The sequence below is a fragment of the Capra hircus genome, chromosome 24 (assembly GCF_001704415.2).
Source record: "Capra hircus breed San Clemente chromosome 24, ASM170441v1, whole genome shotgun sequence".
Taxonomy (NCBI): Eukaryota; Metazoa; Chordata; class Mammalia; order Artiodactyla; family Bovidae; genus Capra; species Capra hircus.
The window spans coordinates 60761930-60787884 of record NC_030831.1 but is presented as its reverse complement, the minus strand read 5'-3'; the positions used below and the strand labels follow the sequence as shown (position 1 = coordinate 60787884).

The 25955-nt window shown below is 45.8% G+C and overlaps 2 protein-coding genes across 7 annotated transcripts in view; one reads left to right on the top strand and one right to left on the bottom strand.

Annotated features, from left to right (window-relative positions):
• Positions 1-10236, bottom strand: part of KIAA1468 (KIAA1468 ortholog) — a 107147-nt gene extending 96911 nt beyond the window's left edge. For 3 of the 5 annotated variants that reach the window (XR_001917163.1, XM_018039531.1, XM_018039534.1), the window contains exon 1: positions 9459-10236. Coding sequence is in view for 4 of the 5 variants with exons in the window: in XM_018039531.1 (XP_017895020.1) it covers positions 9459-9972 (514 nt within the window). In the remaining variant the exon portion in view is untranslated. The remainder of the gene's footprint in view (positions 1-9458) is intronic. The other 2 variants (XM_018039532.1, XM_018039533.1) reach the window with 2 other exon arrangements.
• The window catches only part of PIGN (phosphatidylinositol glycan anchor biosynthesis class N), a 104025-nt gene continuing 88517 nt past the window's right edge, over positions 10448-25955 (top strand). Inside the window, exons 1-5 of one of the 2 annotated variants that reach the window (XM_018039618.1) lie at positions 10448-10612; positions 14156-14293; positions 21423-21700; positions 25044-25165; positions 25640-25738. In XM_018039618.1, coding sequence (XP_017895107.1) covers positions 21480-21700; positions 25044-25165; positions 25640-25738 — 442 coding nt within the window. In that variant the 5' untranslated portion in view covers positions 10448-10612; positions 14156-14293; positions 21423-21479. Of the gene's footprint in view, positions 10613-13013; positions 13067-14155; positions 14294-21422; positions 21701-25043; positions 25166-25639; positions 25739-25955 lie in introns of those variants that run through there. The other variant, XM_005697301.2, reaches the window with a different exon arrangement.

The following is a 25955-nucleotide window of genomic DNA, read 5'->3' as shown; positions in this document are numbered from 1 at the left end:
ATCAGTTCTTTGGTGCTCAGCTTTCTTTAGAGTCCAACTCTCACATCCATACACATTTACTGGAAAAACCATAGCCTTGACTAGACGGACCTTTGTTGGCAAAGTAAAGTCTCTGCTTTTGAATGTGCTGTCTAGGTTGGTCATAACTTCCCTTCCAAGGAGTGAGCGTCTGTTAATTTCATGGCTGCGGTGTCACCACCTGCAGGTTGAAGCCCAAGAAAATAAAGTCTCTCACTGTTTCCACTGTTTCCCCATCTGTTTGCTGTGAAGTGATGGGACTAGATGACATGATCTTTATTTTCTGAATGTTGAGTTTTAAGCCAGCTTTTTCATTCTCCTCTTTCACTTTCATCAAGAGGCTCTTTAGTACCTCTTCACTTTCTGCCATAAGGGTGGTATCATCTGTGTATCTGAGGTGATTGCTATTTCTCCTGGCAATCTTGATTCCAGCTCGTGCTTCACCCGGCATTTTGCATGATGTACTCGGCATAGAAGTTAAATAAGCAAGGTGACAATATACAGCCTTGACATACTCCTTTTCCTTTACTCGTTTCCAATCCGTTATTCCATGCCGGTTGTAGCTATTGTTTCTTGACCTGCATACAGGTTTCTCAGGAAGTAGGTAAGGTGGTCCAGTATTCCCATCTCTTGAAGAATTTTCCACTTTGTTGTGATCCAGTCAGTCAAAGGCTTTGGCATAGTCAATAAAGCAGAAGTAGATGTTTTTCTGGAATTCTCTTGCTTTTCTAGGATTCAACAGATATCCACTACTCCTGCTTAATCCTATAAATTAGTATTGTCAGATATCATCTATCTTTTTCAGTCATTTATCATCAGCAAATATGATCTAGTCTCCCCTATTTCATATATATTTTCTTACAAAACAAGTTACTATCAAATGAGTTTTTGAAGTCTTCTCACATATATACCTTCACGTGAACTTCATTAAAACTTGGTAACCAGCAGTGGACAGAAATGATTACTATGCTTTACACAGAATAAGAAAGCTCTGAAAGTCTAAGGAATTCACCCAAGGTAACAGAGCTGTAGGTGGAAGAGCAGAACTGAAGATCAGATATCAGTACTGCAAGTTCAGCTCAGTTCAGTTCAGTCACCCAGTCGTGTCTGACTCTTTGCGACCCCACGAATCGCAGCATGCCAGGCCTCCCTATCTATCAACAACTCCCAGAGTTCACCCAAACTCATGTCCATTGAGTTGGTGATGCCATCCAGCCATCTCATCCTCTGTCGTCCCCTTCTCTTCCTGCCCTCAATCTTTCCCAGAATCAGGGTCTTTTCAAATGAGTCAGTTCTTCACATCAGGTGGCCAAAGTATTGCAGTTTCAGCTTCAACACCAGTCCTTCCACTGAACACTCAAGACTGTTCTCCTTTAGGATGGACTGGTTGGATCTTCTTGCAGTCCAAGGGACTCTCAAGAGTCTTCTCCAACACCACAGTTCAAAAGTATCAATTCTTTGGTGGTCTTCAGAAAATAGGCCAAGTTCACTTTCACTTTCAAAAGTATAGGTGGTACACACAGACCTACTACTGTTTTATCAGCCACACATTTTTCCAGTTACTCTGCTACCAAGCTCATATTTCTCTATTTCATTCACACCAATATGAGAGATCTATCACACAGCTTTTGCTATAACACAAACACATCAGCTCTAGGACGTTCTTCTGGATCCTGTTATAGTTACCTTTTGCTGAATCTTAGTAAATACCATTGCTGTATTCAATTATATCAAGTATTCACTTTTCAGAAATCTCAGAATCTATTTTTAAAGTAAATTAGGCAATTTACATCCAGCTTGTTCAGATTTTCTGTGCAGATTTCCCTAGTTTGTAGAAACTATATGCACACACGGAACTGGAGAGTTATCAGTCTGCCATGCTCCAGGGAAATGGGGCCAGAACCACTTTAAAAAGTTAATCGCAGGTACAAACTTCCAACAAGACAGATAAGTCTTGGGGATGAAGTGTACAGCATGGTGGCCATAGTTAACAATATTGTTTGGTGTATTTCAAAGCTGCTCAGAGAGTAGATCACAGAAGTTCTCATCAAAGGAAAAAAACAAACAAACTCTAACTGTGTGGTGATGGGTGGAAACGAAACTTACTGTGGTGATCATTTCAAAATACAGACACGTATCAAATCATTTTGCTGGACACCTAAAACTAGTGAAATGTCATGACAATTAGATCTCAAAAAAAAGTTAACGCTAATACCTCCACAGACACTCATATAAGGGGGTTGAAGCAGATCAACCCTCAACTAATGCAAATCCCCCAAAAGTCAACCAAAGAGGCATCACGTTCAAAATATGGCCAAACAGCAGAACACAATTTATTTAAGTATCAACAAGTATGTTTTTAGTATAAATAATTCAGAAACCACATTTTATCATCAACTCTTACAGTACAGACGTGTGTGTTGTGTGTTTAGTTAGTTACAGTACACATACATAGAAGCCAACAAAAACAACTATCTGAAGGGAGAAAATAGGTTATTAATATTTAAGGCTCTTCTCAATCGATATTTACAATCTAGATATAAGCAGACTTTAGACCAAAGTGAGTGCTCTTTTCCAGTGAATCATCCTAAAACCATGGGAATTAAGATAGCAGGTACAGTTAAAAGCCACCATTCAAAAAAAATAATAATAATAACTAAATTTAGTTTTTGCCCTAAATAGATTAAACAAAATGAAACCTGAGCCAATCCTGAATGGTTTTTTCCAACAAAGGTGCTTAAAAGACAAGCAAAGAAACAAAAAAACATACAGTAAGAAGATCATCTCTAAAGTAGAAAGTGTAAATTTAGTTTCTAACATAAAAGGCCTGTTCGCTGGTTAATACCCTTATCTTGTTTCCTTTTAAACTATGTACCACAAGGGCCTGAAGTGTCATACTGCATTTTTACAACTACCCAAATGGAATCACTTTATTAATTGTGAGCCAGATAATGGAAAGCATGTTCCCAGATGATGTTTTAAACAAGGCAAAATATAAAATAAATATTATCTTCTCTTTACCCTCACTTCCTTTTCCTCTTCCTCACTCAGGATGAGACTCTAAATATGGCCAAATAAGAAAGTTACTATTTATATTGAAATTTCACTCATACTTGAGCATCACATTAAAATTTTACTTTCTCCACAATTATCACAATCAACAATGATGTTTCTATATCTGATCACAATCAACAATGATGTTTCTACATCTGAATGCTTACACTATTACCTGTACCACGGAAAACTACTCTAGACTTTCAGGCGCTAGTCCTGGCTCTTCGTTAAGAGCAGAATATGCTCAAGGATATGCACTCGACTTCTTCTGGACCCTATGCTTGGCTGATCACGTAATTTTACAAATTCACTGATCAATGTAAAATACTGCATACCAACTCTATGCAAGTGACTGTTCTAGGCAATGAGAATATCTGACTTTCCACAGGAATTAAGAAGTTTGAAGCTGATGAAAGACATGGGTAAAAAATGAGTCACATAAGAGAGAAATTTAGGAATCTGTATCAATCACCTCAGATGTGCAGACAACACCCCCCTTATGGCAAAAAGTGAGAACAACTAAAGAGCCTCTTGATGAAAGTGAAGAGGAGAGTGAGAAAGTGGGCTTAAAGCTCAACACTCAGAAAACTAAGATCTTGGCATCTGGTCCCATCATTTCATGGCAAATAGATGGGGAAACAGTGGCTGACTTTATTTTGGGGGCTCCAAAATCACTGCAGATGGTGATTGCGGCCATGAAATTAAAAGACGCTTACTCCTTGGAAGGAAAGTTATGACCAACCTGCTAAGTCGCTTCAGTCATGTCCGACTCTGTGCAACCCCACAGACGGCAGCCCATCAGGCTCTGCCATCCCTGGGATTCTTCAGGCAAGAATACTGGAGTGGGTTGCCATTTCCTTCTCTAACCTGGATAGCATATTAAAAAGCAGAGACATTATTTTGTCAACAAAGTCCGTCTAGTCAAGGCTATGGTTTTTCCAGTAGTCATGTACGGATGTGAGAGTTGGACTATAAAGAAAGCTAAGTGCCAAAGAATTGATGCTTTTGAACTGCGGTGTTGGAAAAGACTCTTGAGAGTCCCTTAGACTGCAAGAAGATCCAACCAGTCTATCCTAAAGGAAATCAGCCCTGGATGCTCATTGGAAGGACTGAGGTTGAAGCTGAAACTACCAATATTTTGGCCACCTGATGCGCAGAGCTGACTCATTTGAAAAGACTCTGATGCTGGGAAAGATTGAAGGCAGGAGGAAAAGGGGACGACAGAGGATGAGATGGTTGGATGGCATCAGCGACTCAACAGACATGAGTTTGAGAGAGCTCCAGGAGTTGGTGATGGACAGGGAGGCCTGGCGTGTTGCAATTCATGGGGTTGCAAAGAGTCGGACAAGACTGAGCGACTGAACTGAACTGAACTGAATATGGTCCAGACAACAATAGCAAGTCTCACTCAGCTAAAAGCAGTGAACTTAATACATTTTAGAAATATTCTCTTGATATTTTGTTAGAAGCCAGAATAAGCACTAAACCCAACTTCAACCTAACAGGGAGGAACTACTTTGTCAAGTGGAAGCGATGGGCACTTTTGGAAGATGGGAGTCACAGCACAGGGGATATGAAGAACGGGACAGAGCAGTGAGGTGAGCGCTCTTTCAGAGCTCTGAGAAAAGACAGGCAGGACAGTGAAAGAGCACTTCAAAAGGAGAGAGGGGACTCAAGAAGTCTGCAGGCTCATAAGTTAAATTATTAAAGTCAGTCATAAATAAGCTGATAAGCTGCCTTAAGAACATCTGGAAGCATAACTACAGAATAAAAGAAATTCATCACTGAAAGGCATGTTATTTGACCACTTACTGTCTCTACAGAGCTGACTCATTCTAGGCAATTTTTCTGATTTTGATTAAACCTTGAACGCTCAGAGTAGAACAGCATTCCTCTAGATAAAATACTGTCATTTGTAATTAAGTTGTGCCAAAGGCATTGGCATAACTTTTACCTTGCAATCTAACTGGAAACCAAACTGGCTCAACTGGCAAAAATACAGGGGACAATACATAATTAATGTGTGTCTATATTCAAGCAAGTAATATCACATGCAAAAGATCAAATTAGTCTATCAAGTGGGCCTAGCAGGACTGCCACCAGGACTCAAGCCCTGGTGGGCCTAAATTTAGAAACAGAAAACTATAAAACTTCTAGAAGAAAATACACAAGAAAATTTTTGCAACTTTAGGATACGCAAATATTTATTTAGGAAACAAAGACCATGAATCATTAAGGAAAAACACAATTTAACTGGACTTGATGAAATGAAAATCTTTTGTTCATAAGACACATTGTTAAAAAATGAAAAGGCAAATCATACTGGGAGAAAAAACTTGGAGAACACATATTTGATGGAGGACTTGGGTTCAGAATATATAAAAGAACTACAACTCAATAAAAAGCTGTTAACAGACATTGCACAAAAGATATGTAATAGCAGTAGACACACCCCCCAATGGCCAAAAGCTCACAGGAGCTCAGCATTACTAGTCCTCGAGAAATAAAAATTAAAACCACAATGATATACCACTGTACTCTCACTAGAATGAGTTAAGTAAAAAGCCTGAAAATACCAAGGGTTTCGGGGATGTATAGAAACAAACTTTCATACACTGGTGATGGAAATTTTAAATGATACAACCACTTTGGAAAACCTGTTTGACAGCTTCTTACAAAGTTAAATGTATACTAACTATGAACCAGCAATTCTATTCCTAGGTTTTATCCAAAAGAAATGAAAACATATGTCTCTGCAAAACTTACACCCGCATGTTCATGGTAGCTTTGTTCATATAGGCCAAAAATGGGGAAAAAAATAAATGTCTAATAACAGATGAATGGTAAAACCAAAACAGGAATGAACTACTATGACCCATAAAAACATTATTTGGATGAATTTCAAAAACATTACACTGAGGAAAGAAAGCCATACAGAAAAGACTATATGCTCCCAACTGCATTTGTATGAAATTTTAAAACAGGCAGAATTTATCTAAGGAAGCGGTCCTCACTTGGGGAATTTTGCCCTCCCCTTCCTCGCATGGTGCTGGCAACGTTTTTGACTGTCACAACTTGAGGAATGGGGGCTGGGTGGCTGCTTCTGTGATGCAGTGGACAAGGGGCCAGCAGCGCTGTTAAACAGTCTAGAATGTATAGGACACTAACACAACAAAGAATTATCAGGCCCAAAATTCCAATAGTGCCCAGGCCCAGGTTGGAAAATTGTTTTCTACTGTGGTCAGTGATGGGCTTGAGATACTGAATGCAAATGAAAATGAAGGCGTTCTGGGGACAATAAAAATGTCCCCAGACATTCATCTGTGGCGGTAGTTTGTTTTCCCAAATTCACCATGTGCTGCACGCTTCAAACAGGCACGTTTTATTGTGTGCAGTTTCCCCTCAAGGTTGATGGTGAGAATTACAGCCTATCCAGTAACATCAAGCTACAAAGACACTTTAATCCAATTTTTGCTTTTAAACATATACGCACAGAAAAAAACGGAAAAGGCAAGTACTATTGGTTGGATTATGGATAACTCTGATTTTTTCCCCCTACTGCTTATCTGTTTGGTATTCACTTGAAAATGTATTATATTATGTAATAATGTACTTTTGAGTTATACCCAAAACAGGTCCAAATCAACTAGGGAAGAGCACAGCTGCACATGAATATTTGATTATAGCTAAATCCCGATTTATGATCACAGGCCTGAAGTTGTTTCAAGAAACTATAAAAATGTATAATGCAAAGGCATTTACAAGTCAACTTTTACTTTAAAACACAGCTATATTTAGAGCCTAAATTATAAATATAACTTTCTGTACAAAAAAGTTTTTAACAGAAATTTTCACTACAGTGATTCCACACAATAAGATAGGCTGAAAAGATTAATAAATGCTTTTAAATTAAATAATGTTATAAAGGAATAACTTATTTCATTATATGTATGCTGCGATTCATGGGGTCGCAGAGTCGGACATGACTGAGCGACTGAACTGAACTGAACTGATACAGTAGAAAAACATATCAGATGCAATTCAGTTATGTTCAACAACAGGCCAGGGACGATACAAACTGAGTAATAAAAAGATGTCCCTCAAGAAGCTGACTATCTAATGGAGAGAAATGATACTGTTAATAAATCCAAATAAAAAGAGTTAAAGGCTATGGTTGAGGTTGAAAGTAGTACAATGAAAAGAATCAAACAACTAAGCCTTGGTAGTGTGGGAAGCATTTACAAAGATGACAGTGGAGCTGGGTCTTGAGGAAGCAGTAAGAGCTTCTCAGGTGAAAACCATTATTAGACACTTCAAAAATCTTAAACAAACAAAAGCCAGCTGCCTAACAACTTTGTTACACTGCTCTTTTGTTACATTTTATGGTCTTAAAGGTCAGCAACAGAAAAACCAGTTCACAGAAAAGGAAGATAATCCTACAATACTGAGCAAGGAAGTTACAACTGCTGAGAAAATTCCATATTCAAGAAAGAAGACTGCTTTGGATCTACCTTGATGGAAAAAGGCACTCTTTGCAGTTTAACTACATCTAAGTTACGTGTAAGTTACGGAACTGTGGTGTTGGATAAGATTCTCGAGAGTCCATCTCAACCAGATCCAACCAGTCCAACCAGTCCATCCTAAAGGAAATCAGTGCTGAATATTCACTGGAAGGACTGATGTTGAAGCTGAAACTGCAATACTTTGGCCACCTGATGAGAAGAACTGACTCAGAAAAGCCCCTGATGCTGGGAAAGATTGAAGGCGGGAGGAGAAGGGGATGACATGGTTGGATGGCATCACCAACTCAATGGACATGAGTTTGAGCAAGCTCCGGGAGTTGGTGATGGACAGGGAGGCCTGGCGTGCTGCCATCCATGGGGTCACAAAGAATCAGACATGACTGAGAGACTGAACTGAAGTGAAGTTAGGTGATCTCAGTCTCTGGAACTACTTAAAAGTACTGACAAAAACCCATCAGTTTGGCTACAATTTTAAATGTATTTTAACATGTGTGAGCAAATTTCAGTTGGCCTCACATAACACACTGAAAACCTCATACCGCCAGTAAGGGAAAATCTAAGATGCCTCTTAAGGATAGGTACTGGGACTCCAATATGCATCCTTGGCAGAACATTTTAAAGACATAAATGCTTATAGACACATGATGAATGAGGTAAATGACCACTCTATACAGTTAATGATTACAACGAGGCAGAAAACATAATTCCTAAACTTCTGAAAAGAAAAAAGCCTACAAGGTACTGAGACCAGGAGGCAACACCGCAGGGAGAGCCTGCCTGCTCCTCAGTTCAGTTCAGTGCAGGCGCTCAGGCGTGTCCGGCTCTTTGCAACCCCATGGACTGCAGCACGCCAGGCCTCCCTGTCCATCACCAACTCCCGGAGTTCACTCAGACTCACCATCGAGTCGGTGATGCCATCCAGCCATCTCATCCTCTGTTGTCCCCTTCTCCTCCTGCCCCCAATCCCTCCCAGCATCAGTCTTCTCCAATGAGTCAACTCTTCGCATGAGGTGGCCAAAGTACTGGAGTTTCAGCTTTAGCATTATTCCTTTCAAAGAACACCCAGGACTGATCTCCTTTAGGATGGACTGGTTGGATCTCCTTGCAGTCCAAGGGGCTCTCAAGAGTCTTCTCCAACACCACAGTTCAAAAGCATCAATTCTTCGGCGCTCAGCTTTCTTCATAGTCCAACTCTCACATCCATACATGACCACTGGAAATACCATAGCTCTGCTCCTTAGACTTTCTATAATTCTGGACACCCACTGAAATTAAGGAACCGAAAGTGAATGAAACTGAGTTTATTTAAACTGAACAAATTTTATGCAGCAGAAGATGCAACTTTTGAGTAGTCAACCCAAAGACAAAGGTTCTTCAAGTGGATCTGGCTTCGGGGAGAGAGCAACACCATTTCCTATTCTTTTCTCTCTTGACTTGGAGTCAAATAATTACTGCGAACAACATAAGGAACACTGTTTCCGGGTAGTGGCGATTCAGGAGATGGGAGAGAATGGAAAAACGATTAAAGCGATAAACCAAGGTTGCAAGGGAGTCTTCTGGAGTGATGTAGTGGCCAGCGAACTAGAAACTGGATATTTAATAGATATCGACACCGATAGTGGGACCAGGAGCTGGTGTAAGTCCAGCCAAGGGCTGGAGGCAAGCAGGGAGAGAACAGTCGCTGCCAGATACTTTGGCCTCAACAGTACGAGATCACCACCCCCCGCCCCGCCCCCCCCAGCCCCAACCCTCTAGCTGAAACGCTCCCAGTACTCAGCACCAGCCCACAAGCACTCCCTCCCCACAATAACCCCCCACAACCCCAACAGCCCAGCCGGAGCGACAGCGCCGTCGTTCACTTACTGAGCTGTCCCCCACCCGACGTTGTACTCGGCTCCCGACCTCCTGCGCCTCCAAGGCCGGCTGCCCCGGGGATCCCCGGCGCCCCCGTCCCCGGCGGCGTTCCGCTCTGCCTCTCGAAGTTGCCAGGGTTGGAGAAGTAGTCGCGCAGCCGAGGGAGCTCCCGGCCGCTCTCTAACAGCTCGGTGTGCAGCTCCAAGGCGGTCAGCAGGTACTGATCGCGCAGCAGCTGGGCCGCGATCGCATCAATTGACAGGCGGGCCGGGGTCTCCCCAGGGCCCCCCAGGGCCGCCGCCGCCGCCTCCCCGGGGAGCCCCGCTCGGGCACTGCTCCCCAAGGCCACGGGGTCCTGGGGCGACAGCGAGTCCGCAGAGCCCGGGTCTAGGCCGCCTCCGGCACCCAGCCGAAGTCCTGCCCGCCGCTCGTCGGTCGCCGAGACCTCGTCCTCGTCCTCGTCCGAATCGCTGAGGAAAGGGTTCACGCCGCCGCCGCCACCTCCAGGCGCCATCGCCGCCATCTTACACTGTCAGGAGTGTGGGCGCCTCCCTGTCTGGCTCTGACAGGCCGCGGCCTGAGTCCCCGCTCAGCCTCAGCGGGCACCGCTCGCTTCCGCAGCCCCGGCCTTGCCACGTCCCGCCTCCTCACCCGGAGACCAGGCGCAGGCTCGGAGGCGAAGTCAGGAGGCTGCAGCGGCAGCAGCAGCGACTGCCTCAGCCGCAGCTGCACCAGCAGCCCGGCTCTGCGGGCGTCTTCCTGGTCCCCGGTCTCGCGAGAAATGGCGTGTGCCCCGCCCCTCTCCTCTCCCCGCCCCGCCCCGCCCCGCCCCGCCCCGCCCCGCCTGCTCCCCAACGCCTGTGACCAGAGAATGAGGGGCCCCGCGCCCTAATCAAAGGCAAAGCTCCGCCCCACTCCTTTTTGATTGGCCGCAGGAGGTAGGGGCGGGGATTGGAGTCACGGAGGACTAACCCGGGAATTATCGCGAGAGTAGCTTCTGGCCAGGGAAGTGTCAGGGACGTTTCGTAGTTGGGGGGCGGTTGTGACGGTGGCTTAGGAACCTTCTCTTCTGGGCCGGAGGGGCGCTCTGACTCGCAGCCGGGCCCTGCCTTCGCGCTGACGAGGCTCGTTCCCGAGGTCAGGCCTGACCTGCTCAAGCCCAGGTAGAGTCCGGGAGAAGTGGGGGCACGGGCCGGGCCCCGACACTGGCGCTCGCCGGGGTGCGCCGCCCCCTCTTCCTTCCGGCTGCTGCTGCTGTTTTCCCCGCAGGGGTGGCCGGTGGCCGGTGCAAGGCAGGGCCGGTGGTCAGAAGGGGGCTTGCTTCCTCTACCTCGCCGTCCCAGCCTCGTGCAGGCGGGCCCCGGGGGCCTGGGTGCGGCACAGAGACAGAGCCAATGGAAAATGCAGCGGGGACGTTGGGATCTGCTTGAATCTGGGAATATCCCGATAGTCTCGACTTCGGTAACGAACTATTAGGAGCGCAGCAAGCACTTGTGATTTAATACACAGCTTGCACAATGGGGACGCTTCAAAACGTCAAATGCTGTCTCTCAGAGGGTCCCTTGCAGAGAAAGGAGATCCAACCAGTCCATCCTAAAGGAAATCAGTCCTGAATATTCACTGGAAGGACTGATGCTGAAGCTGAAACTCCAATACTTTGGCCACCTGCGAAGAACTGACTCATTGGAAAAGCCCCTGATGCTGAGAAAGATTGAAGGAGGGAGGAGAAGGGGACCACAGAGGATGAGATGGTTGGATGGCTTCACCGACTCAATGGACATGAGTTTGAGCAAGCTCCGGGAGTTGGTGATGGACAGGGAAGCCTGGCATGCTGCAGTCCATGGTGTCTCAAACAGTCAGACACGAACCGAACTTGGGGATTTTGTTTTGTTTTCGGTAGAAGTTTTTTTGATGCTTTTAATACTAAGAATTGGAAGCTTTTTTTTTTTTTTACAGAGCATTAGCTCCTAGTGTTTAATTCTAAATTTATGTGTGTGTGCCTGCACGCCATGTATTGAAGAAAAGCATGGAAAAAAATCCCAGATCTTAGGAAAATAGTATCAAAAGAGCCACCGGTGTTGTTTCATCAGTTCAGTTCAGTCGCTCGGTCGTGTCCGACTCTTTGCGACCCCATGAGTGACAGCACGCCAGGCCTCCCTATCCATCACCAACTCCCGGAGTTCACTCAGACTCACGTCCATCGAGTTGGTGATGCTAACCAGCCATCTCATCCTCTGTCGTCCCCTTCTCCTCCTGCCCCTAATCCCTCCTAGCATCAGGGTCTTTCCCAGTGAGTCAACTCTTCGCATGAGGTGGCCAAAGTATTGGAGTTTCAGCTTCAGCATCAGTCCTTCCAAAGAACACCCAGGACTGATCTCCTTTAGGATGGACTGGTTGTATCTCCTTGCAGTCCAAGGGACTCTCAAGAGTCTTCTCCAACACCACAGTTCAAAACCATCAATTCTTTGGCGCTCAGCTTTCTTCACAGTCCAACTCTCCCATCCATACATGACCACTGGAAAAACCATAGCCTTGACTAGATGGACCTTTGTTGGCAAAGTAATATCTCGGCTTTTGAGTATGCTATCTAGGTTGGTCATAACTTTCCTTCCAAGGAGTAAGCGTCTTTTAATTTCATGGCTGCAGTCACCATCTGCAGTGATTTTGGAGCCCCCCAAAATAAAGTCTGACCCTGTTTCCATTGTTTCCCCATCTGTTTCCCATGAAGTGATGGGACCAGATGCCATGATCTTAGTTTTCTGAATGTTGAGCTTTAAGCCAACTTTTTCACTCTCTTCTTTTACTTTCATGAAGAGGCTTTTTAGCTCCTCTTCACTTTCTGCCATAAGGGTGGTGTCATCTGCATATCAGAGGTTATTGATACTTCTACCGGCAATCTTGCTTGATTCCAGATTGTGCTTCTTCCAGCCCAGCGTTTCTCATGATGTACTCTGCATATAAGTTAAATAAGCAGGGTGACCATATACAGCCTTGACGTACTCCTTTTCCTATTTGGAACCAGTCTATTGTTCCATGTCCAGTTCTAACTGTTTCTTCCTGACCTGCATATAGGTTTCTCAAGAGGCAGGTCAGGTGGTCTGGTATTCCTATCTCTTTCAGAATTTTCCACAGTTTATCGTGATCCACACAGTCAAAGGCTTTGGCATAGTCAATAAAGCAGAAATAGATGTTTTTCTGGAACTCTCTTGCTTTTTCCTTAATCCAGTGAATGTTGGCAATTTGATCTCTGGTTCCTCTGCCTTTTCTAAAACCAGCTTGAACATCTGGAAGTTCATGGTTCACGTATTGCTGAAGGTGGTTTGAAGAATTTTGAGCATTACTTTACTAGCGTGTGAGATGACTGCAATTGTGTGGTAGTTTGAGCATTTTTTGGCATTGCCTTTCTTAGGGATTGGAATGAAAACTGACCTTTTCCAATCCTGTGGCCACTGCTGAGTTTTCCAAATGTGCTGGCATATTGAGTGCAGCGCTTTCACAGCATCGTCTTTCAGGATTTGAAACAGCTCAGCTGGAATTCCATCACCTCCACTAGCTTTGTTCATAGTGATTCTTTCGAAGGCCCACTTGACTTCACATTCCAGGATGCCTGGCTCTAGGTGAGTGATCACACCATCATGATCATCTGGGTCGTGAAGGTCTTTTTTGTACAGTTCTGTGTATTCTTGTTGTTTCATAGTCCTTAGCTAAAGGATTGCTCATCTTTATTGTAATTGAGTTGCCAGAGAGATTGAAAATGGAAACAATGTCTGGCATGGAGAATGGGAAGGGTTAGGGAGTGGCATGGAAAGGGCATGTTTAGAGATGTGTCATTTACATGCAACGTTTCTGCCTGTGTGATGGGAATTTTACACATCTGTTGTACTTAAGGTCCCCACATTTAGGGGCTTCCTGTCAAGGATTGTGCTTATTAGGTTCATATCTCCGTCCTGCCAATTATTTGCCATGAGACTTTTAAAAAGTTACTTGACTTCTCTCAGCCTCCTCTGACAAGGAGATACTTAAAGTACACAGAATTAGGAATGTGCTTGTCACAGTACCTGGTACTTAGCACACAACAAATGTCATGATCATTTATCAGTTAATGTACTCCTAGCGGAGAAGGAAATGGCAGCCCACGCCAGTGTCCTCGCCTGGAGAGTCCCCGGGGCGGGGGAGCCTGGCGGGCTGCTGTCCATGGGGCGCTAAGGGCCGGACACGGCTGAGCGACTTCACTTTCACTTTCCACTTTCATGCACTGGAGAAGGAAATGGCAGCCCACTCCAGTGTTGTCGCCTGGAGAATCCCCGGGACGGGGGAGCCTGGCGGGCTGCCGTCTGTGGGCTCGCACAGAGCCGGACATGACTGAGCGACTTCACTTTCACTTTCCACTTTCATGCACTGGAGAGGGAAATGGCAGCCCACTCCAGTGTTCTTGCCTGGAGAGTCCCCGGGGCGGGGGAGCCTGGCGGGCTGCCGTCCATGGGGTCGCACAGAGCCGGACACGACTGAGCGACTTAGCAGTAGTAGTAGTGTATATTGAGAATATTTGACAGATTTTTAAAAGTAAAGCAAAACAAACCTGATGTCAGTCATTTAGTAGCATTAGCCAGAAAAAGCAATAAAGGTAGTAGGCTCCAAAGGGAATATCTTCAGGGTCTGATTTCTAAAATGAAAATTGAAAGTAGGTGTAAAATGTGTTTCCTCAGAGCTGGAAGAGTTCTTCCTTGATCAGCAGCTTCCTGTGGCACGTCTGTGACCTCCTGGCTCTGCCTCCCATCCTGTAATCATGGACCTGGGAATGTGACCTTCCAAGCCCCTAGCAAATCACCTGGCCAGTCATCTCAGTAAGTACTTTTCTCTTCCACTAGTGCAGAGAAATTTGCTTATCAATTAAAAATGTTGAGGAAATATTGACAGTGCATACTAGGATATTATTAACAATTGCTGATTTCTATTTAATAATAATTTACGATTAACATTGTTGAGGAATTTTCTTTCTACTTACCAAAATTTGCGTTAATCTGGGTCTTTACAGCCAATGTTTCACTGAATAATCTGGATAGTCATTGATGCTTGTATGTTAGTGATAAAAATGTAAAAGACTGCTCTTTTCCAAGCACTTCAATTGTTTTCTTGATTAAAAAATTATTTTTTTTGTTTTAGTACTCTTAAAATAACCACAAGCAATATTTTCAGTGCAAGTTTTTCATTGATGTAAACTTTTATAAATATCTAATTTTTTATACATTTTTACATATTTTAATTTTTGACATTGTTTTTCAGTGTGTGGTAAACATCCCAGAGGTATAAGCTTAATGACTTATTGATACATGGTTATGTGTATTTTAAAAAGTTTAGTAGTTATTCATTTGTTTAGGTGATTTCCAAATGATTCATCCATGAAAATGTTTTCTTTTTCACTGCTGCTGCTACTGCTGCTAAGTCGCTTCAGTCGTGTCCGACTCTGGGCGACCCCATAGATGGCAGCCCACCAGGCTCCACCGTCCCTGGGATTCTCCAGGCACTAAATCTGAATAAAAAGTGATTTTAAAAAAAGAGATTAAATGATAATAGTGCTTATTTACATGTGCTTAGGTATAATAAAGTAAGTAGTATGTGAAGGGTGATGTTTTGGAGTCACTGAAATTTTGTGTATAGTAAATGACAAGTATGAAAGTTACTGTGGTTGTATTTATCCTCAGTCTTCACAGCTCTTGTTTCTGATCTGGAGAAATAAACAGAGAAGCAAGGTAGCCTCTAGTGGCTACAGTGCGTGTTACGCATCCATTGAAAGGATAATCCTAGGTAATTTAATAGACCCCAACGGCACCCCACTCCAGCACTCCTGTCTGGAAAATCCCATGGACAGAGGAGCCTGGTGGGCTGCAGTCCTTGGGGTCGCTAAGAGCCGGACATGACTGATCGACTTCACTTTCCCTTTTCACTTTCATGCATTGGAGAAGGAAATGGCACCCCACCCCAGTCTTCTTGCCTGGAGAATCCCAGGGACGGGGGAGCCTGGTGGGCTGCCGTCTATGGGGTCGCACAGAGTCGGACACGACTGAAGCGACTTCGCAGCAGTCGTAGTAAGAGCCCAGGACTGGGCTGAGTGCTGGAGAAAGCCTGTCTTGCTGTCCTGGAATTAGCATGAAGTTATAGAGGCAGACATTGCTACAGTCAGAGTCGTACTGTGCACTTATAAACGGAGAGGAAGGGCCTGAGCTTCTGATCTGGACTGAGCGGCCTGTGAAGGAGTGGTGCTGGAAGGTGCCCAGGAGGGCCTAAACCCCCCTGTTACTGTGCGAGGGAGCTGGGTTTCTATGTTAGCTGTTACAGCTTCAGGGTCAAAGTTCTCAAATAAAATGTTTGTTTTACTACTTCAGTAAGCTTTAGGGTAGGGGAGAATTTGTATTATCCTTTAACATAGACACTTTGATACTTTTTACAGAAAAGTTGTGTAACAACATAAGTCCAGGGAGTTGTTTGTAAATGCAAAAGAAAGTGAGAAACAATAGAGATGTTTCCTTATTAGTGAGCATGATAAGGAGAGTACTCAGGTTCCATGGTTGAGAGGAGCATTTCAGTCAATGGGAGCTTCTCTGCATCTAGGTAGACACCATATGTACTTCAGTTGTGAATAGAGTTAAAGATCTTACAGAAATGAACTAAAATGAGTTGAAAAATGAGTTACTTTGCGTAACTAACTATGATACCTGATAGAAGAGTTCTGAGCTAAAGGACAGAGGCAAGAACAAGAGACCAGAATATTAGGGACAGTTTTGGGATAATAAATTTGACAATTTAGATGAAATGGACAAATGGACAAAAGATACAACTACCAAAACTTACTCAGCAAGTAGTAAATACTCTTAGTATCTCTCTGGATATGAAGAAATTGAATTTATAGTTAAAAACTTTCCAACAATGGAAATTCTGAGCCATTGATATCCTGTTACACAATAGAGGAAGAAATAGTACTAATCCTACACAAACTCTTCCAAAACATAAAATGTAGTAATGTGTCCCATTGCATCGTCTGACCCCAGACCCAGAGAAAGACATTACACAGAATTATAGTCTAATGTCGCTAACAAATATTAATTTAAAATGCTGAATATTTTAGCAAATAGAATCCAAGAGTATATAGGAAGGATAATACTTAATGGTTAAGTTCAGTTTATTCTGGGAACCCTAGTTTGGTTTAACATTTGAAACGCCATCACTGTAGTTCACCACACTAGGAGACCCCACTCCGGGAGAGACCCTACTCTGGGAGAGATAGACCCCACAGCAGGGGAGAGACTCCACAGCAGGGGAGAGACCCCACACCAGGGGAGAGACCCCACACCAGGGGAGAGAGACCCCACACCAGGGGAGAGACCCCACACCAAGGGACAGACCCCACACCAGGGGAGAGACCCCACACCAGGGGAGACCCCACACCAGGGGAGAGACACCTTACACTGGGGAGACCCCACACCAGGGGAGACCCCACACCAGGGGAGAGAGACCCCACACCAAGGGAGAGACCCCACACCAGGGGAGAGACCCCACACCAGGGGAGAGACCCCACACCAGGGGAGAGACCCTACACTGGGGGAGACCCCACACCAGGGGAGAGAGACCCCACACCAGGGGAGAGAGACCCCACACCAAGGGAGAGACCCCACACCAGGGGAGAGAGACCCCACACCAGGGGAGAGAGACCCCACACCAGGGGGGAGAGACCCCACACCAGGGGAGGGAGACCCCACACCAGGGGAGGGAGACCCCACACCAGGGGAGAGAGACCCCACACCAGGGGAGAGAGACCCCACACCAAGGGAGAGACCCCACACCAGGGGAGAGAGACCCCACACCAGGGGAGAGAGACACCACACCGGGAGAGAGAGACACCACACTGGGAGAGAGAGATACCACACCGGGAGAGAGACCCCACACCAGGGGGAGAGACCCCACACTGGGGGAGACCCCACACTGGAGGAGACCCCACACCAGGAGAGAGACCCCACACTGGGGGAGACCCCACACCAGGGGAGACCCTACACCAGGGGAGAGAGACCCCACACCAGGGGAGAGAGACCCCACACCAGGGGAGAGACCCCACACCAGGGGAGAGAGACCCCACAGCAGGGGAGAGACCCCACACCAGGGGAGAGAGACCCCACACCAAGGGAGAGACCCCACACCAGGGGAGAGAGACCCCACACCAGGGGAGAGAGACCCCACACCAGGGGAGAGAGACCCCACACCAAGGGAGAGACCCCACACCAGGGGAGAGAGACCCCACACCAGGGGAGAGAGACCCCACACCAAGGGAGAGACCCCACACCAGGGGAGAGAGACCCCACACCAGGGGAGAGAGACACCACACCGGGAGAGAGAGACACCACACTGGGAGAGAGAGATACCACACCGGGAGAGAGACCCCACACCAGGGGGAGAGACCCCACACTGGGGGAGACCCCACACTGGAGGAGACCCCACACCAGGAGAGAGACCCCACACTGGGGGAGACCCCACACCAGGGGAGACCCTACACCAGGGGAGAGAGACCCCACACCAGGGGAGAGAGACCCCACACCAGGGGAGAGACCCCACACCAGGGGAGAGAGACCCCACACCAAGGGAGAGACCCCACACCAGGGGAGAGAGACCCCACACCAGGGGAGAGAGACCCCACACCAGGGGAGAGAGACCCCACACCAGGGGAAACCCCACACCAGGGGAGAGAGACCCCACACCAGGGGAGAGAGACCCCACACCAGGGGAGAGACCCCACACCAGGGGAGAGAGACCCCACACCAGGGGAGAGAGACCCCACACCAGGGGAGAGAGACCCCACACCAGGGGAGAGAGACACCACACCGGGAGAGAGAGACACCACACTGGGAGAGAGAGATACCACACCAGGAGAGAGACCCCACACCAGGGGGAGAGATCCCACACTGGGGGAGACCCCACAGTGGAGGAGACCCCGCACCAGGAGAGAGACCCCACACTGGGGGAGACCCCACACCAAGGGAGAGACCCCACACCAGGGGAGAGAGACCCCACACCAGGGGAAACCCCACACCAGGGGAGAGAGACCCCACACCAGGAGAGAGACCCCACACCAGGGGAGAGACCCCACACCAGGGGAGAGAGACCCCACACCAAGGGAGAGACCCCACACCAGGGGAGAGAGACCCCACACCAAGGGAGAGACCCCACACCAGGGGAGAGAGACCCCACACCAGGGGAGAGAGACCCCACACCAGGGGAGAGAGACACCACACCGGGAGAGAGAGACACCACACCGGGAGAGAGAGATACCACACCGGGAGAGAGACCCCACACCAGGGGGAGAGACCCCACACTGGGGGAGACCCCACACTGGAGGAGACCCCACACCAGGAGAGAGACCCCACACTGGGGGAGACCCCACACCAGGGGAGACCCTACACCAGGGGAAAGAGACCCCACAGCAGGAGAGACCCTACACCAGGGGAGACCCTACACCAGGGGAGAGAGACCCCACACCAAGGGAGAGACCCCACACCAGGGGAGAAAGACCCCACACCAGGGGAGAAAGACCCCACACCAGGGGAGAAAGACCCCACACCAGGGGAGAAAGACCCCACACCAGGGGAGAGACCCCACACCAGGGGAGAGAGACCCCACACAAGGGGAAACCCCACACCAGGGGAGAGAGACCCCACACCAGGGGAGAGACCCCACACCAGGGGAGAGAGACCCCACACCAAGGGAGAGACCCCACACCAGGGGAGAGAGACCCCACACCAAGGGAGAGACCCCACACCAGGGGAGAGAGACCCCACACCAGGGGAGAGAGACCCCACACCAGGGGAGAGAGACCCCACACCAGGGGAGAGAGACCCCACACCAAGGGAGAGACCCCACACTGGGGGAGACCCCACACTGGAGGAGACCCCACACCAGGAGAGAGACCCCACACCAGGGGAGACCCTACACCAGGGGAGAGAGACCCCATAGCAGGAGAGACCCTACACCAGGGGAGACCCCACACCGGGGGAGACCCTACTCTGGGAGAAACCAAAAGAGCAAAACCAGATGGTCTCGGTCCCTCAAGCAAGAGGATCTCATGTGATCCTCCCCTCTCACTTTTGCTTTTGTCAAAAGCACTTGACAAAATCCAGCATTTTTCATTCACAACTATAAAACTGCATATTGAGAGTAAAAGAGAACTTCTTTAAAGCAACAAAAGGAATCTGTGAAGAAAACCTGAAAACCTGACAGCTTTCACCCTAAGACTGGAAACAAGGCGGGGCCTCTGTTGTGCCCAACGTCATGCTAGTCCTAGACGGCGCAAGGTTGAGACACAAGAGAGAGTGTGCAGGGAAGACCGAAAGGTGCCTGCATAAAATCTACCAGAACAAACAGGTTTCTAGTGTTTCAGAATACAAGGTGAATAATAAAAATCAGCAGTGATTTAAAAACTAATGAGGGGAAACTGAAATTGAAAAGACCGTTTACAATAACATTAAAAAGTGAAATATATAGGGATGAACCACAGGGGCATGAGGAAAGTTTTGAGGGTTATGAGTATGTTCTCTCCTGTGATTATTATACACTTTAAATATGTACACAGCTTATTATAGGCCAGTTATACCTCAATAAAGCTATAAAAATGCTGTGAAGAATATTACTGGGACACTTCAAAAAGTTGAAGTATAGATGGTAGATTAGGTAAAATACTGACGTTGAGTTTACTGAAGTCGGTAACCACCGTAGGTACATAAGGGAGTATCATTATTGTCAGAAAATAAGCACTGAAGTATACCCCCCCCGCCCCCCCCCCAACACGAGAGAGGTAAGTTAAAGAGACGAGGCAAGGACGAGAGAAAAAGGATAACGTTAGAGATATATGGCTTTAGGTGGAACACAAAATACAATCGCCAAAAGAAAAGTTAATTCAGAACTCTCAGAATTCATAAGTACTGACTGCTGTTTGAAAAACACGGTTAAAAAAATGAAAAGGGGATGAAAGAGGATTCAAAAATGTCCATTACATGCAAGTAAAGTAGCTCAACATCACTGACCACCAGGGAGACGTAAATTAGAACCACAGTAAGGTAACAGACGGGACAAAACCAAACGGGGCGCAGTACAAGTCCTGGCCAGTGTCATGGTTACGCACTGAGGACACAGTGCTCAGCGAAGCAGGTCGGTCCCAGAAGGACGAGTGTGCCCAGTTCTGCTGGTCTGAGATAGTCCAAGAGAGTCACACTCATGGCGGGTGAGTGGGGGGTGGGGTGCGGAAAGAAAGTGGTTGTTCAGTGGCTGTGAAATCTCACTTACGCAAAGTGAATAAGCTGTCGCGATCTAATGTATAACAGTTTTACACATAAAAATTTAAGAGGGTAGATCTTATGTTAAGAACTCCCTCTTTTTTTTAAGTTGCTCAGCCGTGTCCAACTCTTCACGACCCCGTGCACTAGAGCCCCCCAGGCCCCTCTGTCCATAGAATTCTCCAGGCCAGAATGCTGGAGTGGGTTGCCGTCCCACATCTCCAGGGGATCTTCCCAACCCAGGGATCGAACCCAGGTCTCCCTCATTGCCAGCAAATTGTTTACCGTTTGAGCCACCAGGGAAGCCCTCTTACCACAACTTGAAAACAGTTACCAGTGTAGATAGGGAAGGAGCCGCAGAAAATGACGCTTATTGAAAGATGGAGGAAATAAAAAGTGTCCACCAAACTAAGAAGTTTTTTGAGACTGAAAAATGAGGCTGCTGCTGCTGCTGCTGCTAAGTCACTTCAGTCGCGTCCGACTCTGTGACCCCATAGACGGCAGCCCGCCAGGCTCCCGCGTCCCTGGGTTTCTCCAGGCAAGAGCACGGGAGTGGGCGGCCATTTCCTTCTCCAAAGCATGAACGTGAAAAGGGAAAGTGAAGTTGCTCAGTGCAGGCAGCTCTAGTCACCAAGTAAGTTGGAAACATGCTTGCTTGCAGGAAGGCTTTCCCAGACCGGGCCCTGCCCCCTCCCCGCTGCCTGGAGGCGGCCCCGGCATGCTGCTGTACGTCGCCGTGGGGCTGCTCGTGCACCTCGTGTTCTTCGCCTCCATCTTCGACATCTACTTCACCTCTCCGCTGGTTCATGGAATGACTCCTCGGTTTACGCCCCTGCCTCCCCCAGCAAAAAGACTGATGCTGTTTGTTGCTGACGGCCTGCGAGCAGATAAGCTTTATGAACTAGATGAAGATGGGAACTCTAGGGCGCCGTTTGTTAGGTAAGCGTGGCAGCTGGCACAGGGCCGTCTCTGGAATTGTTAGGCTGAGACTGCTCATCTCACGTTGGGTACAGGGGTGATGATGAGAGAGAGTAGGGCACGTGTGCCTCTGCCTTCGTCTTAGAAGTTAGCAAGTGTGCTTCCTTCCGCGGTTGCTTCTCTTACTGTGGAGGGTGGGGCCAGGCGGTCAGAACGCACGGCCTTAGCTGCCTGGCCTCGCTTGTCCTAATTCTGGACGCTGGCTTACAGCTCAGTACATTACCTTTTTTTCTTTTTTTGTAACGTAAGACTGTTCAATTTTCAAGTAATGACAAGCATAAATTTCAGTGAATTGCCAATTACAAAGGTATTTATCTAAAAAATATAAATTTTAGTTCAAAATACGTTTTCTATAAAATAAAGCCTTCCAAATTTATATCACTATGTAATATGGTAATTTTGGATTCTGTCCATTCCGAACAAGATCAGCCCTGGGATTTCTTTGGAAGGAATGATGCTAAAGCTGAAATTCCAATACTTTGGCCACCTCATGCGAAGAGTTGACTCACTGGAAAAGACTCTGATGCTCAGACGGATTGAGGGCAGGAGGAGAAGGGGATGACAGAGGATGAGATGGCTGGATGGCATCACGGACTTGATGGACGTGAGTCTGAGTGAACTCCGGGAGTTGGTGATGGGCAGGGAGGCCTGGCGTGCTGCGATTCATGGGGTCACAAAGAGTCGGACACGACTGAGCGACTGAACTGAACTGAAGCGGCTTTGAAAAGAAATATTTAATTTTTTGGACCTGTGGGGTTCTTGCAATCAACTATTCTTTTTTTTTTTTTTTCATTCATAGCAAGCCCCTCAAAAGCCCTTCCTAATGCTACTGTGGAGAGATTAAAACTCAAATTCAGGGGAAATTTGTCTAAAATTGTCTCTTTCCCCTGTCCCTACCTGTCATCATTGCTTCTTATCCCTCTACCCTATTTTGATTTTCTTTATAGTACTACTCAGCATGTACAACTTCCACTAAGGCAGGGACTTGGTTTTATACACGACGTTATTTCTGGTTCCTAAAACATAGTTCAGTTCAGTTCAGTCGCTCAGTCGTGTCCGACTTTTTACGATCACATGAATCGCAGCACGCCAGGCTTCCCTGTCCATCACCAACTCCCAGAGTTGACTCAAACTCATGTCTATCGAGTCGGTGATGCCATCCAGCCATCTCATCCTCTGTCGTCCCCTTCTCCTCCTGCCCCTAATCCCTCCCAGCATCAGGGTCTTTTCCAGTGAGTCAACTCTTTGCATGAGGTGGCCAAAGTATTGGAGTTTCAGCTTCAGCATCAGTCCTTCCAGTGAACACTCAGGAGTGATCTCCTTTAGGATGGACCGATTGGACCTCCTTGCAGTCCAAGGGAATCTCAAGAGTCTTCTCCAACACCACAGTTGGAGCATTAATTCTTCGGTGCTCAGCTTTCTTCACAGTCCAACTCTCACATCCATATATGACCACTGGAGAAACCATAGCCTTGACTAGACTGACCTTTGTTGGCAAAGCAATATCTTTGCTTTTTAATATACTGTCTAGGTTGGTCATAACTTTCCTTCCAAGAAGTAAATGTCTTTTAATTTCATGGTTGCAATCACCATATGCAGTGATTTTGGACCCCCCCCCCCAAAAAAAAAATAAAGCCTGACACTGTTTCCACTGTTTCCCCATCTATTTCCCATAAAGTGATGGGACCAGATGCCATAGTAGGAAGTTAATAAATATTTGTTGACTGATAGAAGAATGAATGAACCTGAATTCTATGTCAGATTTCCAGGAATAAATTTATGGTGCATCAAAGAAATGCATAATATATTAAAGGATACAAAGAAACAAGCAACTCAGGGCAGTAGGAAAATACAAGTAGGAAAATAAGATTGTCAGGGTTAGGTTCAGTACACAGAAGTATGTAACATGAATTCCTATGACTGGTTTAAAAATTGGGGTGATATACTTGATTGAATTTCTTAGTTGTCATAGAGAGGAGAGAAATGTAGTTCATTGCAAGGTTAATGACTGTAAACTCTACTGGTTGTTGAGACGAAGATGAGCTTTTCCGACAGTGCCTGCTTCTCCCTGGGGTGTTCGGTGGGGGCCAGGGGCTCGCAGGGGCTGTGCTGCGTGCTGCCTGCCTTTCCAGCTGCTTCTGAAGCCTTTTTGACAGGTTTTCTTTGTTTCTCACTTCGTTTTTTTAAAAATACGATCTGATCAAAATGTTTCTCATGAGAGGTATCCACATTGCTTTATACCTCCCTGTTTTTGCTTGAGTTCAGTTTCCATTATAGAACTGAAGAAGTTAAAAAACATTTCTCCCTTAGCATGTGCTGTAATGGTTTTTCAAGCCTTTTCCTTTTTATGTATGTATTTTACCAAAGTCTATTTGGTTATAAGTCAATTAAAAGTATCTAAATCAGCACTTTTAGGTACTTCTCTCCAGAACATTTTGAGAGTTGAGAGTTTAGCTTGAAAACTGTTACAAATGAATTTGTGTTTCATAACTTGTTGCTCTGCTGGCCTTTTACCTGTTGGCATTACTGTTCGTTTTGCATTTTCCTCCAGATTTTGCAAATCACCCTTAGACAGCTTAAAGAATGGTGATACATTTAGCAAAAGAAACTTTTGACTTGTTTTAATCTCAAATTTAGAAAGATAATTTAACTCCTAATTGAGAGTATAGCTGTTTCCTCTCTTAATTTTTTATTTTGAAAAACTTTTAACTACAGAAATGTTGAAAGGATTATATCATGAATATTCATCTGTATATCTTTAATCTAGATATGACCATTTTAAACATTTTTCATATTTGCATTCTCTGTCTCAGTACACACATACACACACATACACACTTAAACTTTAATTATTTTTTCCTGAATAATTTGAAAGCAAAATATTTTCACACTTTACCCCTAAACACTTCAGTGTGTATCTCCTAAGAACAAGGACTTCAACATGATCACAACACCATCATCACACCTAATAAAATTTAACATTGACAAAGTAATACTTTGTGTATCAGTGATTTCTTATGTAACACAGCATTTTGATACTTTGTGACTTAGAGCTCTAGCGTGTATTTCGTTTTGTGATTCTGTACGGTGCTTGGGAGGTTCCTTGTCTTACCTGGGCTTTCTTATGCTACGGAATCCGTCTGGTGGAATCCGTCTGGTGGGAGGAACTGGACCGAGCCCAGTTGGGATCAGAAAGATTCCTTCTCTTGATTGGACTTCTTCTGTGGTGATCTTGTTTTTCTAAAACCTTCGCAGAGCCCGTGACCGTAGTGCATGCTGACTCTCTGTCTGTGACACCTTTCAGGACTGTCATAATGAACGAAGGCAGCTGGGGGATCTCTCACACGCATGTGCCGACCGAGTCTCGGCCCGGGCACGTGGCCATGATTGCAGGGTTTTATGAAGATGTCAGCGCAGTTGCCAAAGGTACTGTCTCTTTAGATGATTTTATCACATGAAGAGACTGCTTGCACAAATATTGCTTCTCTAATACTGCACCATGACACAAAGCGAAGGATGTTCTGAGATCCTTTTGACAAGTCGTTTAGCCTCACTCACTCACACACACACTGGGACTGAGTCAGGGGTAAACCTTTAATCTTGTATCATCATGTCCTGTTGATAGAATATGATTGGATGGATTGCTGGCTTTCCTAGATGTTAACTCTCAAAAGTTCAAAAGTGATTCTGTATTTTAGTAAGAAGTCAGTTAACTGTTGTAAGCTTTTTAAAAAGAGGTTTGTAGTATAATACAGGTGACAAAATCTGTTGTTAGTTTTGCATTTGTTCTGCAGTTAATCCTCTTTGTTATTATTTGAAAAAAACTTCTTCAGGAGCCACACCAATGCATCGCCATCTAAATATTACTATTGTTATTGTTTTTTTCTCAATTACCTGAAGGATGGAAGGAAAATCCTGTAGAATTTGATTCTCTTCTTAATGAAACCAGGTACACATGGTCCTGGGGAAGCCCAGACATCCTGGCTATGTTTGCCAAAGGTAGGAGTCACTGATTATATTTCCCCAAATACTAAGTAGGCAATGAATCAATCTGGTAATTTAAAATATATACTACATTTTACTGATTAATGAGATACATGTTTTGACATATTTAACATCTCTGAAATGAGTGTATATTATAATAGATGTGTGAGTTTGATTTTTTTTCATCATGGTTGTACTTAAAATGTTGGATTATACAGTTTAAATACCTTGG